At 42.3% G+C, this 15,740-nt stretch overlaps 1 protein-coding gene and 1 long non-coding RNA gene across 6 annotated transcripts in view; one reads left to right on the top strand and one right to left on the bottom strand.

The window, feature by feature from the left end:
- The window catches only part of RPS6KA5 (ribosomal protein S6 kinase A5), a 189,330-nt gene that overhangs the window by 30,223 nt on the left and 143,367 nt on the right, over positions 1-15,740 (bottom strand). For both annotated transcript variants that reach the window (XM_089778385.1, XM_089778384.1), the window contains exons 9-11: positions 6,689-6,850; positions 4,596-4,721; positions 3,248-3,381 (exon numbers count right to left, since the gene is read on the bottom strand). In XM_089778385.1, coding sequence (XP_089634511.1) covers positions 3,248-3,381; positions 4,596-4,721; positions 6,689-6,850 — 422 coding nt within the window. The remainder of the gene's footprint in view (positions 1-3,247; positions 3,382-4,595; positions 4,722-6,688; positions 6,851-15,740) is intronic.
- Positions 1-15,740, top strand: part of LOC112545659 (uncharacterized) — a 104,512-nt gene that overhangs the window by 67,767 nt on the left and 21,005 nt on the right. Inside the window, exon 1 of one of the 4 annotated variants that reach the window (XR_012903331.2) lies at positions 5,339-6,059. The exons of the other annotated variants lie outside the window; for them this stretch is intronic. This is a non-coding gene — a long non-coding RNA (uncharacterized LOC112545659). Of the gene's footprint in view, positions 1-5,338; positions 6,060-15,740 lie in introns of those variants that run through there. 4 annotated transcript variants of the gene reach the window in all.

Below are 15,740 nucleotides of genomic sequence, written 5' to 3'. Positions count from 1 at the left end.
ACAAAGCCAGAATCTACAGAGTGAGACTTATCATTAAGACATCACTTCTGCGCCAGCTTCCTAACCTACCCACTTGCATCAGTGAGCATCTGATCAAGTTCTGCTTCCCCCTCAATCCCTTTCATCACGTCACAGTCATCAGCGCTTACACCCCCACTCTGACCAGCAGCGATGAAGCAAAAGAGAGTTTCTACGAGGACCTTGATCTTCTTGCAAAAGCAACTCCTAGTGACAAGCTTCGCCTGTTGGATGACTTCAATGCCAGAGTCAGCAAGGACTGTAGGAACTGGAAAGAGGTGCTGGGGCATCACGGCATTGGTAATATGAATGCCAATGGCCTCCTCTTGCTGAGCTTGCGTGCAGAAAATGATCTGACGATTACCAACACTCTCTTCAGGCAGGCCGATAAATACAAGACCACATGGATGCACCCGAAATCAAAACAGTGGCATCTTATTGACTATGTCATCAGTTGCAGGCGGGACATGCATGATGTTAAGACTACTAGGGCCATGCGGGGAGCTGAGCGCTGGACTGATCATAGACTCGTCAGATCTGTCCTTATGCTGCACGTCACACCACTGTATCGCAAGAAGCCCAAGGCTGTCAGACCTTTCTTCAACATCGGGAAGCTGCAGCATATTGGTCATCGTGAGCAATTTGCAGCCTGCCTTGATGACGTACTGACGTCCCATTGACCCTTGACTGGAGACCCAACACAAAAATGGAACCAGTTCAAAACCCTGGTGACAGAGTCAGCTAAGTTGACACTAGGACTGAAAAAGAGAGTTCACCAATGACAAGACCATCATGAAGATCTTAGAGGAAAAATAGAACACACTTTTGGTATGGCAAAATGACCAGTTCTCAATTTCCAAACATGACCATTTCAAGCACCTTCAGAGTCAGGCGCAGACAGCACTTCGCAAAATGCAAGATGAGTGATGGGAGAGAAAAGGTGATGAAGTCCAACATTATGCTGATACCAAGAACTCCAAGATTTTCTTCAATGCTATCAAAGTTGTATATGGACCTTCAAAGCCAAGTACAGTACTACTCCTGTCTGCAGATGGCATGATCCTCCTGAGGGAGAAGAGCAGCATCAATGATAGTTGGAGAGAGTACTTCAGCAACCTTCTCAATAGGCGCTCCATTGTCGACCTTGTGACCTTAGATCAGATTCCTCAGAAACCCATGATAGACAGTCTTGACCTGCCCCCTACAATGGATGAGGTCAAAAAGGCAATCAGCCAGACTAGCTCTGGCAAAGCCCCTGGGATAGATGGTATTCCTGCAGAAATTTTCAAGGCAGCAGGACCAGTGTCACTCAAAGCCTTTCACAGCATTTTGACCAGCATCTAGGAAAAAGACAACATACCCAAAGACTTTAGGGATGCCACAATCATCTCGCTCTTTAAGAACAAGGGCAATAAAGATGATTGTGGAAATTACCAGGGCATCACCCTTCTCTCTACTGCTGGGAAGATCTTGGCTTGAGTCATCCTTAACTGTCTGATCACCAGCATCTTAGAGGAGAACCTACTAGAGTCTGGTTTCCTTCCAAACTACAGTGTGGTTTCCGTCCAGGCCACAGCACCATTGAGATGATCTTCGCTGTTCATCAGGTCCAGAAAAAGTGCATAGAGCAGAACTTGGCTCTATACACCATCTTTATAGACCTGACCAAGGCATTTGACACTGTCAACAGAGAAGCCCTGTGGATTATCCTGCTAAAATTTGGCTGCCCGAGAAGATCTGTCAACCTTATATGCCTGTTCCATTATGACATGATTGGCTTCGTTTTTTCGAATGGCGAGTTTTCAGATCCATTTGAGATATCCAATGGCATGAAGCAAGGGTGTGTGCTGGCCCCAGTGCTATTCAAACTCTTTTTTATGTGTCCCCTCAGCCACGCAGTCAGGGACCTGGACCATGGAGTCTACATAAAGTACACGCTTGATGGGTCATTTTTCGTCCTTTGTCGTTTGAACGCTAGAACAAAAATGCTTGAGAGGCACATTCTTGAAGCCCTTTTTGCTGACGACTGTGCACTTATGGCACATGAGGAATCTGATCTCCAGCATATCGTCAACAAGTTTGCTGAAGCCACTCGCCTCTTTGGTTTGACCACCAGCCGAAGAAAGGCCGAGGTATTGTTTCAGCCTGCTCCAGGATCTGCTGCTCTCCCCGCTTCAAATTCTATTGAAGGAACAGAGTTAAAAACAGTGGACAAGTTTAAGTATCTCAGCAGTGTGATAGCCAATGATGGCTCCCTTGACAAAGAAATCAATGCCAGGATCTGGCCAGTGGACTAAAATGAGCACTTGAGGCTGGTAATTATGTCCCATCCATAGAGCTGTGTGTATGAATTGGTGGTGGATAATTATAGTATCTAGAGACAGTAAATAAATTCTGCATTCACAATAAATGTGGCAAATTGCCAATCTTCCAAACAAGATTCTACTAGTTCTATTTCTCAAAGGGCACGTCTAGACTACATGGCTCCGTCGACAGAGCCATGTAGATTAGGGTTGTAGGCAAAGGGAAATGAAGCGTCGATTTAAATAATCGCCACTTCATTTAAATTAAAATGGACTGCCGCACTGTGCTGATCAGCTGTTTGGTGGCACAGCACTGTAGTCTGGTCATTCCGTTGTCGACATCAAAGGCATTTGTCGACCTCCCTGTTATGCCTCGCGGGATGAGGTTTACCAGGGAGGTCGACAAATGCCTTTGATGTCAACTGCGGAGCATCCAGACTACAGCGCTGTGCCGCCAAACAGCTGATCGACACAGAGAGGCAGCCATTTTAATTTAAATGAAGCAGCGATTATTTAAATTGCCGCTTCAGTTCCCGAGTAAACAAATCTACATGGCTCTGTTGACGGAGCCATGTAGTCTAGACGTGCCCAAAGTGTAACAAAGCATAAAACAGTTTTTACTGTAGTCTGCTAGGAGAGGAACATAATGGGGACACAGAACAACTGGGAACAAATTTGCACAAAAAAGTATAAAAGAGATTTGTTTCCTCTTTATCTCATTCCTCAAGAAGCACAATTAGCCCCAAGTTCCAAAAACTTTCAATTAAAAAAGTTCATATTACTGTATGAATTTTGAATTCTTTTCTTTTGAATTCTCAAAAGAAAAGTGATGTTTTAAATCAACTTTTTTTCTACATGCAAAATTCAGTGAGCATTATTCTAGTTCACTGCTGATACTAAGCAAAACAAGTTTTTAGTAAATATACCTTTTACTAATTATTTTTACTGCATATTCTTGGCTTGTTTTCTTGTGTGAACACTTTCGACAGATGGAAAAACTTCCTTCTCCCAGTGGTTTCTCTTTCAGATCCAGTTCATAGTGATGATAAAATGGAGAGTCCTGTTATGAAATTGACTGTATTGAGTTCTCTGGAATACTTTTAGGACACAGTCAAAGACACATAATACATTTTGGTGATAATTATTCATCTGCCTTTAAAGTTCCAAAAATGCAGTTTTAAAAGAGATCTCATTTTGGTAAACAACATAGTATAAATTGACAATGTGTAATTATATACATAAACTTCTCTAATGGTGCATGCAATACACACACACAGAAAAAAATCTGAAATTAAAGTTACTTTCAGAATAGCTTTCACTACAAAAATATTCAGATATATAGTGTTGGGGATGTTTTACAGATACCACAATGATAGTATCTATGAATCTATTTCTAGCTATATCTATCTATGCGAATAGAAGTAGACATATCATAGGAAGAGATATGAGTTAATAACCACAGCAGCTTTGAAAACCAACTATTTATCAAGGGTGTATATTATTTTGACAGTTGAGTAAAAGCCTTATTAATATTTTCATTGCTCTTCTGCTGGTAAGATGGTGTCTATGCTGTATTTTTTAACATTTCTTCAAGGCTGGACTCAAGTTACTTCTTAACTGTATGGCATGTAATCTGTATGCTCTAAAGCAACATCTACACTACGCATCAATTTTGAAATAAGCTATTCCAGAATAGTTATTCTGAAAAAGCTTATTTTGAAATAGCACATCTACACTACAGGAAAGCTTCAAAATTAGTCCGAGGCAGGTTTCCTTAATGTAGACAAGCTATCTTGATTTAGAGCCCCAGGAGGCACTGGGAGGAGTAACTTAGAAAGGCCCTGGTCATGGGCTATTTCGAAATAGCAGCAGTGGAGTGTCTACACACACATTATTTTGAAATAGCTATTTCGGAATAGGGGTTATTTCTCATAGAATGAGGTTTACAGAAGTCAGAATATGTCATCCATTAGTTCAAAATTATTTCGAAATAATGGAATGGCTGTGTAGAAGCTTGCATAGTTATTTTGGAATAATTATTTATTAATTTATTCTGAAATAATTTTGCTGTGTAGACTTACCCTAACTGGCTTAAGATCCATTGGCAGACAAAGAGGATAACTGCATAGTAACTATACATTACTTCTAAACAACTAATTAGTACTTCAGGCTCTGGGCACAGATTTTATTTAGCCTAGAATAAGATTATTACCTCATAAATCATGAGCATCTTCAAATTATCCAGGATTATGTTTATTTAAATACTGCCATTACCTTCATCATAGCACTTCTTGCAATAGTTGTAACTCCAGGTCTTTCAACTCCCATATGAAACTGAACAGGATCTACTATGGCTGCATTGCGTTTAAACAAAATAGAAGGAGCAACAAAAGAATACCCCTGCAAAACAAAGACAGAAGTTAAATGTAAAGGCTTGAGATTGTCCATATAATGTATCATAATGCAGACAGGAAAAAGATAGGTAACTGAAAGATAGGTAAATGCCATTGCATTCAAAGTAAAGAGCAACTTAATTTAAAATCAATAGAAAAGTGTCTTCCTGAAAGAGTTTATACAATCTTCTTGTCTTAAAAAAAAAAAACAAGTAAAAATAAGAGATTTTGGGGAAAATGCTAAAAAAAAATCTGACTCACAGCTTCAGTTCTTTTGCACTGGTGACAAAGGTTCACACTTCAAACTGGCTAGCTTCTCAAGACATCTACAGTTAAGGTATCAACAAGTTTACATTATGATGGGGCAAATGTCTAAAATTGCTTTACATGGCAAAACAAAAATAGCGCGCTGCATCATTAGTGGGATTATCTTCAGCTAATATGTTCAGTATATCCAGATCTAGAAGAAATTCAAATAAATATTTAAAATTTGAAGTAAATATTTATCTTGAAGGTGATTTGTAGAACACAGAAATATTATAATGCTCATGTATTTTGGGGGGTCATATACCTATAGAAGTTTGATTTCTCTAACTAAATAAGCAAATAAAATCACTTAAAATAGTATGATACCTCATAAATGTGGAAGGTTAATTTTCTGCAAATACTAATATCTTCTAGACTACAGCTGTAATAATGACCTTATTATATATAATTTTTAAAAGTCTAATTTCCCCCACATTATATATTCCAAGTGTTTGTTTGATCAATATTGTTTTTTAAGTCACTTTATTTTGTGCATTTGGAAAATAAGTGAGACTAAACTTTTATAAAACAGATAAATGGGAAGTTATTTAATACCACAGAAATCATTCAGATATAACAATTTTTTTTTTCAGTTTCCCAATGAACTACATTTGAACATGGTATTCCTTTATGCTCATAACAGACACCTACTTTAAGGAGTACATCTGAAAATATATTCAAAGAAATAAATGAAATACGTGACCAAAAACAATTACAAGGTATCCGACAACATTTTCGAATGCATCAAAATCTCACTGACTTTTAAATACATATCTTTTAGGAGCTCCTGAAAATTATTCCCATTTTGAAATACTGTAAGAGATCAAATCATTACATACAGGAAGAATTCCAATTGCAGGAAGCACAATAAGAAAGATTTTTAAATTATGTTTATTTTCTGCAGACAGTATATTGGTGGATTGCCATCTTCTATGGAGCCAAGGACCAGAAGGACACAAAATCTGCAAGATTTTGTCTCTAACTCTTCCCTACAAACTTATATCACTGCATCCACAGAAGGCTTTCCATATAGTTTGAGGTAAGGGTACAGTGTATTAGAGATGACTGACCCTTCCCTCCCCCCCCGAGGAAATGAGAGATCCACATATAAAGCAAAAGCAATTAAGACTAATTTGTACATATGAATTATCAGACTAAAACCAGAATTTAGTTATCAAATAGATCAATTTGCTTCTGTATTTGGTTAAAAGAATCTAGTAACAAACATATTTCCTTATGTAATAGACCTGACTGATCCTAGGCCACTAAAATCAACAAGAGATCTGACAGTGACTTCCTAGCGGTAGGACTGGGCCCAAAAATTAAACTAATCAAATCTAGCTTTTCATATGTAACACAGTAGTTAAGAGAGAATCTTGTATTATTATTATAAATAATAAGTATACACAAATGTAACACTGGATGTTTATTAAACTATCAACTCTAATAATAATTCAGACTTCTATCCTCAAGAAAGATTTATATAAAAGGTGTAACATAGCATAAGTTACTACACTATACTACATTACAGATCTAATTCTGCCCACTGATTCTGTATTCAACTTTCAATAGCTTCAATGGCAATAAAAACACACTTCAAAAGGACAAAATCTTGCCATACATGAGGGAAGTGTATATTTTAACAAAGTTGTAATGTTTTACACTTACCTGAAACATTCTCTCTGAAATCTGTGGTGTAGCTGCAGGAGAGTATGTGGGATCCATTTCTGTAAATTCCTCTGCAAAGTTACTAACATCCAACTCATCCCGGATTACTGGTTTAAATGGAGCTGGTATTTTTTTGGCAGCTAAATCATCCCAGTTTATTTTCTAAATAAGAAACAACAAATGATCTTTGAATTAAAATGTAAATTTAACAAGTCAGACATATTAGAAGGAGAGATTAATATTTCCAAATTTAAATAGACCCGATTCACTCTTACACAAGTCAGAAAAAATTGTTGAGGCTATGTCCGCTTTATATATTCCTCAGATTGGAGGCAGAAGATCTAACCAGTCTTTCCCTCCCCACTCACTTGTGGAATTTGGAGGTGGTGCAATGCTGTTGCTAGAAGACCCAAAATTAAGCTCCACCCTTCAGCTCAGGCTAATAGAATGCTTCTTCCATAGCTGCAGAAACAATTCAGCCACCCACTATTAGTACTAAGACAACATTATATAATGTATTAAATTAGCTTTAATGTATGTCTAAGTCACCCTTTAGAGAAAGTTTCAATGTACACTGATCATTTAACAGACTACCAGGTCTGAATTCAGAGAAACTGCTAACAGAAATAAATGATCAACTAAGAATTCTCTCATTCTGTTGCACACTTTTCTCCTCATCCATTACTTATGGGAAGTAAAGTAAGCAGTACATCCCAGAGTGTGGGAAAGAGGAGAACTGGGGCAGACATAGTACGGGTTGGATCTCACTGGTCCACAACTCTCAGGATGTGACTGGTCAGGGAGAAGGCAGGGGGAGGGGAGGAAGAAGAGGGGAAGGGGAGGACACCAGCCTTCCTGCTGGGCTTCTCTCACTGACCACTGGGCTTCACTGGTTCTGCTGCTCCTACTTCCCCGTAGGCTCTGCTGTCCCACTGGCCCTGCTGACTGGCTCCGCTCCCAGCCACTGGGGCTCTCTGATTCAGCAACATCCATGCTCCTGACAGACCAGAGAGCCCTGGACCACAGAGGTTCAACCTGTATAATTACATTATGCTTAACAACAGGCAGGAATAGACATGCCTCCAGATAAACCAAGAACTTTACAAATGAAGGAGTCATGTGGGAACCAACTTAGTAGCACCTTCCTATCAAAAGATGCCTCTGAAAAGGAATCAAACTGTACAAATAGTCCTCAGCCCTCTTCTAGAGATTTCTGTGAATAGATTTCTAGATACCTAGTATGCCACTTAATTAATGCACTTTACATCTTGTCCGTAGCAAGCTTGAAGCCTTATGGCCTTGGCATTTTGGACAGAATGAAATAGACAGGATACAACTGGCATATATATGCCTAAGCTTGAGATGTATCTTTAGAGCTGTAAGAATGCCCATTTATTCCACAAGCTTCCAAGGGTTAGAACAAAATGATGGGAGACCTATTTCCCTGGAATTTTGGAAAGAAAAATTTAGAATGGAAGAGTATCTGAAGCTATAAGAATAACCTTTTTTCCTAATGACAAAAGCAGTTCTTGTTTGTATATGGGGGCTAATTTAAAAATTTCCTCAGGCTTGTCAAGTTTGTCATTGTGGTTAAAATGGGCACCAGATAATCAAAAAAAAAAAGAATCTGATGTGCCTGTCTACAAAATGCCACTATGGTGGTAATCACATGATTAATATGTTTGTCAGACTCAAACCAAGCCTTCTGGAGAAACACTAGTGAGATCATCAGTGATTTGTGATTACAAGTTAGATCTCCCTGGTCTGGCATCCTTGAGACCTGACTGGTCCCGGCTGAAGGATTTTGCTGGACCAGGCAAGGTCATATCTGGCCCCCCTACTAACAGCCGCCCCATTGCTGACCCACAGGCTCCCTCATACCACCAGCACCCCTGCACTGCCAGTCCCCCCTGCAAAGCAGTGCAGCCCAATTCCAGGAGCACTGAGTTCCTGGCTCCGCTAGGAAGCCCTCACTGCCACACACTAGCCTCCTGGCCCTGCCGAGCAGCCCAGCTGTGGGACGCCAGGCAGCCCAGCTGCGCAGCTGTGGTAAGCTAGGCTCCAGGGCTCCCAACCACCAGCCCTCTACCAAGACTCTTCCAGACCACGGATGTTGCCAGATCAGAGAGTTTCAGTTTAGAGAGGCTCAACTTTTATTATAATATTTGTATTACAATAGCACACAGAGATCAGGGGCCACATTGTATTGGGCACTGCAAAAAGAATCACAGAATCATAGAATACTAAAACTGGAAGGGACCTCGAGAGGGCCCCGTTCATAACTGCGGATCCGACGTAACTTGGGGACTGCCTGTATTAATAAAAAGCAATATTTATCCAATTTCCACCCATACGACAGCACTTTTAACAAGCAATGACAGTCCAGGAATTTAACTACTTAAATGCATATCAATAGAAGACCATTATATTGACTACTTTTTTATTTTGGCTCCCACCCGCAGGACACCTGTTCAGCCCTGCATAAATCCAAACCGCATTGTGGGCCACTGTTGAGTAGCCTTGGTCTGGGTATTCCATGTCCACCGCTTCTCCCTTATCCACAAGACATGTTATCTTAGCAAAGAAGGCTATCAGATTGGTTGGACATAATTTGTTCTTTACAAATCCATGCTGTTAACTATCATCTTATTATCTTCCAGATGTTTGCAGATTAATTCCTTAATTATCTGCTCCATTATCTTCCCTGGCACAGAAATTAAACTGACTGGTCTGTAATTTCCTGGGTTGTTCTTATTTCCCTTTTCATACATGGACACTATATTTGCCCATTTCCAGTCTTCCAGAATCTTCTGGAAAGAGCTAGTCCTGGCCCACAGCCCCTTCTATTTCTGCTCACACCAGACAAGTAAATTTGACGAGATTAATGAACAAAATATCCTGGCAGAGTTCTGTGTGGATACGCAACACAGAAGTTAATGGAAAATTCCTGCTGAACTACACTTATTTTCCAGTTCTCATGCTGTTAACTGCTGATTTGACCAGTGTAAGGGGAAAAGTCTCTGCTTCAAAAGGTCTTGTGTTTTCAGAAGGAAAAACAAAGTCTTTAGCTACCTGGAAAGTCCAAAGTGTTTCCTAGATCAGTGGAACATTAGGAGGATCATCACAACTCTCCCTTTTTGCCTTTACTGTAACTGTTATGTGAACATGTCTTTTTGGTCCAGGATGTGTTTTACATTGCCACAGAGAATCTTTGACCTCTGGTTACTCCTTAGTTTTGGAAGGTATATAAACTTTCAGTCATATGTCAATCTCTAATGAGATAGGATGCTGCTTCTGCAAATAAAATAATTACTTACTATGTGGTACCTTGCCTCTTCAACTCATTCAGCCGATAGCAGTCATTAGATACTGGACTCTGTGGACCACAGGGTTCTAGCCTATATGGTCATGTACGTTTTTTTTTTAAGACATGCCCCAACAGAGGTGTTTAATGAATTAGAAGGATATGTATTATGAGATTTTAGAAATCTATCTTCCGCATATATTTGCTTCCATAATGAGTACACAAAGGTCTACCATGAAATTAGGGTTACTGTTCAGCATGTTGTTTGTACTTACCTGCCCATTAAGGAGTATTTCGATCTGAAAATAACTAATTTTGCATTGTATCAACTGCATGCTTCTATGTCCTCAGAAAAAATTTCAGCAGGTGCATTCTAAGGAACCCACTCAGGGGATAGAGCCATCCTAGCCATTGGATGAACACTCAAGACATGTCTAAAGCAAAGTTTACATTTTTGTTAAAATTACAGCAAAAACATCTCTGTTTTGACCTCTGGCAGTATGTCTACACAGCTGATCCATGATAGCTGATCAGGCTTGCAGTGTAATGTTCTGTTTAACTGTTCTGTAGAGAGCAATAGTTCCTAACCACTGGTCTATGAACCAGGCTATGGCAGTTGCTGGAGTTGAAGCCGGCTGTTCATGGAGGGTCAACTCTAGCAGCTATGGTGGCTGATTTCTATGCTGGGGCTGAGATGGCGGCAGGAGGCAGCGGAGCTGGAGGTCCCTCCCTCTCTCCTCGGTAATGGCAGCCCGGCAGGAGCTCCATGATCCCCCCTGTAGCCAGACAGGAACCTCCCTGTAACATCCATTTTTGCTTACTTGGAGCACATAGGGCAGTAAAATCAGCATAGTCTTTGAAAGCCCAGATATGCTGGCTGCTGTGACCCTGAATGGCTGTAAACAGAGATACGCCAATTGCTGACCAAGAGGCTGCCAAGGAGTGCCCTTGACTGAAACCTATATTGATATGAACACACACTGCCCGGGGGGAGGAATCTCCCGCCTAGTAAAAAAATGTCCAGTACTCACAATGTAATTATCTCTTTTGCAAGGTAAATTAAGTTGAAACTCCCTTTTAAGAACTGGCGTCACAAAGACGGAACAACACAATTTGGCATCTTAGATAAGAAAGAGGATACGGGCCCCTATGGGTATAAAGATGGGTCCAGCAGCACATTTACTCTGAGTGTCAATCTACCATCTATCTGCTGGTTGGGTTACGTGTTTGACCTCCCAAGGTTCCACGGGGACGCCCACCTCGTATTCGTCTTTCCTAGGAATTGAGGGACCGGCCCTGGCCTGATATGCTGGAGTCGAGAGGCACAGAAGGGGGTAAAAATTGTACCTAGATATATCCTTTGTCTTAAGTGTACACATAGACTTAGAGCTCTTTAAAGATTAAGCTGTCACTTGGTACCATTATTTCTATTTTCTATCTTTATTTTCTTTGCGCAGATCACCCAAACTCAGCTCTTCCAGGTTACAATCTACTCGCCACGGGCGAGTAGATTTTATTATCTGTCAAGCCCTGGCTACAAATACCAGTTGATTCTGACGCAGAGAATTGCTCGCTCAGAATATGTCTGTGCTGTAGTTAGAGGCCTGCAACTGGTCTATGCCAGCTGACTCAGGATTAAGGCCCCCCTACGTTTCAGTTTCCTAGACCCTGGACCTCTATACCAGTGGTTCCCAACCTTTTTTATTCAGTGGACTTGCAAACCTATTCACAAACCCTTGGTGGACTGGCAATGTTTAATTTGCATATTCATCATGCAAATAATATGTAAATGTGCAAATAAAATGTTTCCTATCCACCTAACCCCAATCCACCCCTGGTTCCCTAGTGCCTAACACTCATTGACCATCAGCATTACGCTCTGTGCACCCTTTGACCCTTTAACCTAGGACCCCTACAGCCCAGGCCAACACCCTCTTGTGCCAAAACCCCATCCCATCCTTGCACTCTGCAGAGAAAGAGGCTGCCATCTTTAGGGAGTGTGGCCATTACTGTCACCCAGGCAGGGAGAGTGTGTGGTCCCTCTCCAAGCATGTTTTACACCCACATGGGTGTCAGCCGATGGTCAGGGCAGTGTGTGTGTGTGTGTGTGTGTGTGTGTGTGTGTGTGTGTGTGTGTGTGTGTGTGTGTGTGTGTATGTGTGTGTTGTGTTACACCCGAGTCTTCAACTGCTGGGACACAAGGCCCCGTCGCAGTGGGCAGTCTAGGAGAGACTGACAGGCGCCCCGAGGAGTTTAACATCCGTGTCTTTGTCCGCTAGGATCGGGATCCCTTCGCGGAGGACAGCCAACAGGCTGACAGATGCCCCAGAGTTTATAGGAAAAGCTTATTATATCTCAGATTTTAACTGCTAGGATACAGGATCCCTTCACAGCGGGCAGCCTAGGGAAGACTGAGAGATGCCCATACGGATCTGTCCTCTGTAAGCGACACAATCCAAATGCCCCAGCTCTTCCTATATCTGTCCCTTATGACCAGCTGAAGTTCTTTTAAATTGTGCTTGGTTCTGTTACAGCAACTGAAGGAGTCAGGTTAAAGCTTAAACAGTTACAGGTTTATTAAAGAAGCTTATAAATCTTATGGTTACAATGGCTATTGCTCTATTTCTTAACTGCTAGCAAATATAGATCTTAAAAATGGTTAAAAAGAAAATAAAGATAGAAAATAGAAATAATGGTACCAAGTGACAGCTTAATCTTTAAAGAGCTCTAAGTCTATGTGTACACTTAAGACAAAGGATATATCTAGGTACAATTTTTACCCCCTTCTGTGCCTCTCGACTCCAGCATATCAGGCCAGGGCCGGTCCCTCAATTCCTAGGAAAGACGAATACGAGGTGGGCGTCCCCGTGGAACCTTGGGAGGTCAAACACGTAACCCAACCAGCAGATAGATGGTAGATTGACACTCAGAGTAAATGTGCTGCTGGACCCATCTTTATACCCATAGGGGCCCGTATCCTCTTTCTTATCTAAGATGCCAAATTGTGTTGTTCCGTCTTTGTGACGCCAGTTCTTACAAGGGAGTTTCAACTTAATTTACCTTGCAAAAGAGATAATTACATTGTGAGTACTGGACATTTTTTTACTAGGCGGGAGATTCCTCCCCCCGGGCAGTGTGTGTTCATATCAATATAGGTTTCAGTCAAGGGCACTCCTTGGCAGCCTCTTGGTCAGCAATTGGCGTATCTCTGTTTACAGCCATCCAGGGTCACAGCAGCCAGCATAAATGTCCAGGATGTCAGGACGAATTTCCCACTCGTGATCCTGAGGAAAAATTCTGCTCAGGCCATCTGCCGTGACATTGCTCGTACTCGGTAAGTATGATGCTACCAGATTATACACTAGTTCCATAGGCGGACTACTTGTGCACATAATCGGCGTGATCGCACTCCTCCCTGCCGATTGATGTAGTACATAGCTGCTATGTTGTCCGTAAGTACGCGGACGGCTGCTCCAGCTATCAGTGAATGGAAATGCTTGCAGGCGAGAAATACGGCTTTCAGCTCTAGGAGATTGATATGGGAGAGGGCTTCTGGTGCGGACCATCTGCCCTGTACGGAGTAACCTCCGATGTGTGCTCCCCAGCCCAAGAGGGAGGCATCCATAGCCAAATGGATCGACGGTTGCTGACATTTGAACGGAACTCCTGCTAGCAGATTTCCTGGATACAACCACCAACTCAAAGATCTGCGGACTAGAGGAGTAGGAGTTACTATTTTGTGCATGAAATGCTTCACCAGGATGTACACAGAAGTCAACCAATGTTGAAGGCAACGGAAATAAAGTCTGGCGTGCTGAACCACAGAGGTGGTAGCGGCCATATGGCCCATAAGGTGGAGACAGGTAAGTACCATAACCGTAGGCACCTGGATGACTACTGTGGCTCGATCGTGCAAAAGTTGGAAGTGCTCCCAGGGTAAGTATGCACGGGCCGTGATGGAATCGAGGCGTGCGCCTATGAAATATATATAGCTTGCGTAGGATCCAGTGAAGGCTTCTTGTCGTTGATTATGAGGCCAAGCGAGCGAAATGTCTGTCTGACCAGCATCACCATGTGTTGGACTTCTTGACTGGACCTGCCTTTTATGAGGCAGTCATCCAAATACGGAAATATGATTACATTCTTGTGTTGCAAGTGCGCTGTTACTACCGCCAGAGTTTTTTAAAACACTCTGGGGGCAGACGCAAGGCCAAATGGTAGCACTCGGTACTGGAAATGTTCGTTGCCGATAGTGAAACAGAGGAAACGCCTGTGAGCTGGGTGTATGGCTATATGGAAGTAGGCATCTTGTAGATCGAGGGCTGAGAACCAATCCTTCTCTAGTGATGGTAATATCTTGGCAAGGGTGCCCATCTTGAACCACTGACGGCGGAGGTATTTGTTCAATTTTCTGAGATCAAGGATCGGCCTCCATCCTCCGGTCTTTTTCTCTGTGAGAAAATACCTCGAATAGAAGCTCCTTTCTCGGAACTGGAGGGGTATGGGCTCTATGGCTCCTACGGAGAGCAAACGCTGTGCCTCTTCTTTTAAGCAGCTCTCGTGAAAGGGGTCCCTGAAAAGGGACGGGGTTGGTGGATTTGTGGGTGGTATGGTAATGAAGGGGATAGTAAGCCCAGATGCCACCAGTTGTAATACCCAATGGTCTGATGTAATTGCTGTCCATTGGTCTCGAAAAGGTCGAAGTCGATGGTGAAACAGAGGAATGTTTTGTCGGTGTTGAGCCGTCACAGAAGGTAGTCGTTGCAAGCCCTCGACCGTACCATCAAACTTGCTGCTTGGGATTTTGCTGGCTGTTTGAGCAGAATGGTTGGGACCATTTGCATTGAGGACGCTGTCTTTGGCGTGACTGATCTAGGCCCCGTTGCTGCTGGTGTTGCCTCTGATAAGGATAATTATACCGCTTCTGATACGGGTAATACTTCTTGCGCTGAAAGGGAGGTGTATACATTCCCAAGGTGCGGAGCGTCGACCGAGAATCTTTCCCGGAATGGAGTATCTCATCCGTTTTCTCTGCAAATAATTTGTTTTTATCGAAGGGGAGATCCTCAACTTTTGTGTGGAGCTCCTTTGGGACTGCTGCGGAGGCCAACCAAGAGGAGCGCCTCATTGTTATTGCAGTTGCCGTGGTTTGAGCTGCTATATCTGCTGCATCCAAGGAGATCTGCAGACTTGCCCTGGATGCCATAAAACCCTCCTGCACTAGGGATTTTAAGAGGGGGCGCTTGCTCTCTGGGAGGTATTGGAGCAGCTGAGATATTTTCTCATAGTTGTCAAAATTATGGTTCGATAATAGCGCTGCATAATTAGAGATACGCAAAAGAAAGGTTGCTGAAGAGTAAACTTTTCTGCCAAATGTGTCCAATTTTTTAGTATCCGGTGTAGTCTTATATTGTGGTGCTTTGGCCCGCTGCTGGGCGGCATCCTCCACTAAGGAGTTTGGCTGAGGATGGTTGAAGAGAAATTCCAAGTTCTTGGATGGAACAAAATACCGTTTATCAGCTCTGCGACAAGTTGGGGCCACCGTGGCTGGTGTCTGCCAAATTGTGTCAGCTACCTCCATAATGGCTTCATCGATAGGAATGGCCACCTTTGCACTCTGTCTGGGGTGGAAATTCTTCAAGAGGCGGTGTTGTTTCGTTTGGGACTGCGTTATCTGTATTTCCTGGGATTGCGCTACCCGCTTAAATAAATCCTGAAACTACTTAAAATCATCCGGTGGGGATGAGT

Source organism: Pelodiscus sinensis, chromosome 5, assembly GCF_052426305.1.
Source record: "Pelodiscus sinensis isolate ZL-2025 chromosome 5, ASM5242630v1, whole genome shotgun sequence".
In the NCBI taxonomy this organism is placed as follows: Eukaryota; Metazoa; Chordata; order Testudines; family Trionychidae; genus Pelodiscus; species Pelodiscus sinensis.
The sequence above is the reverse complement of the archived record's forward strand: the minus strand, read 5'-3'. Positions and strand labels throughout refer to the sequence as shown.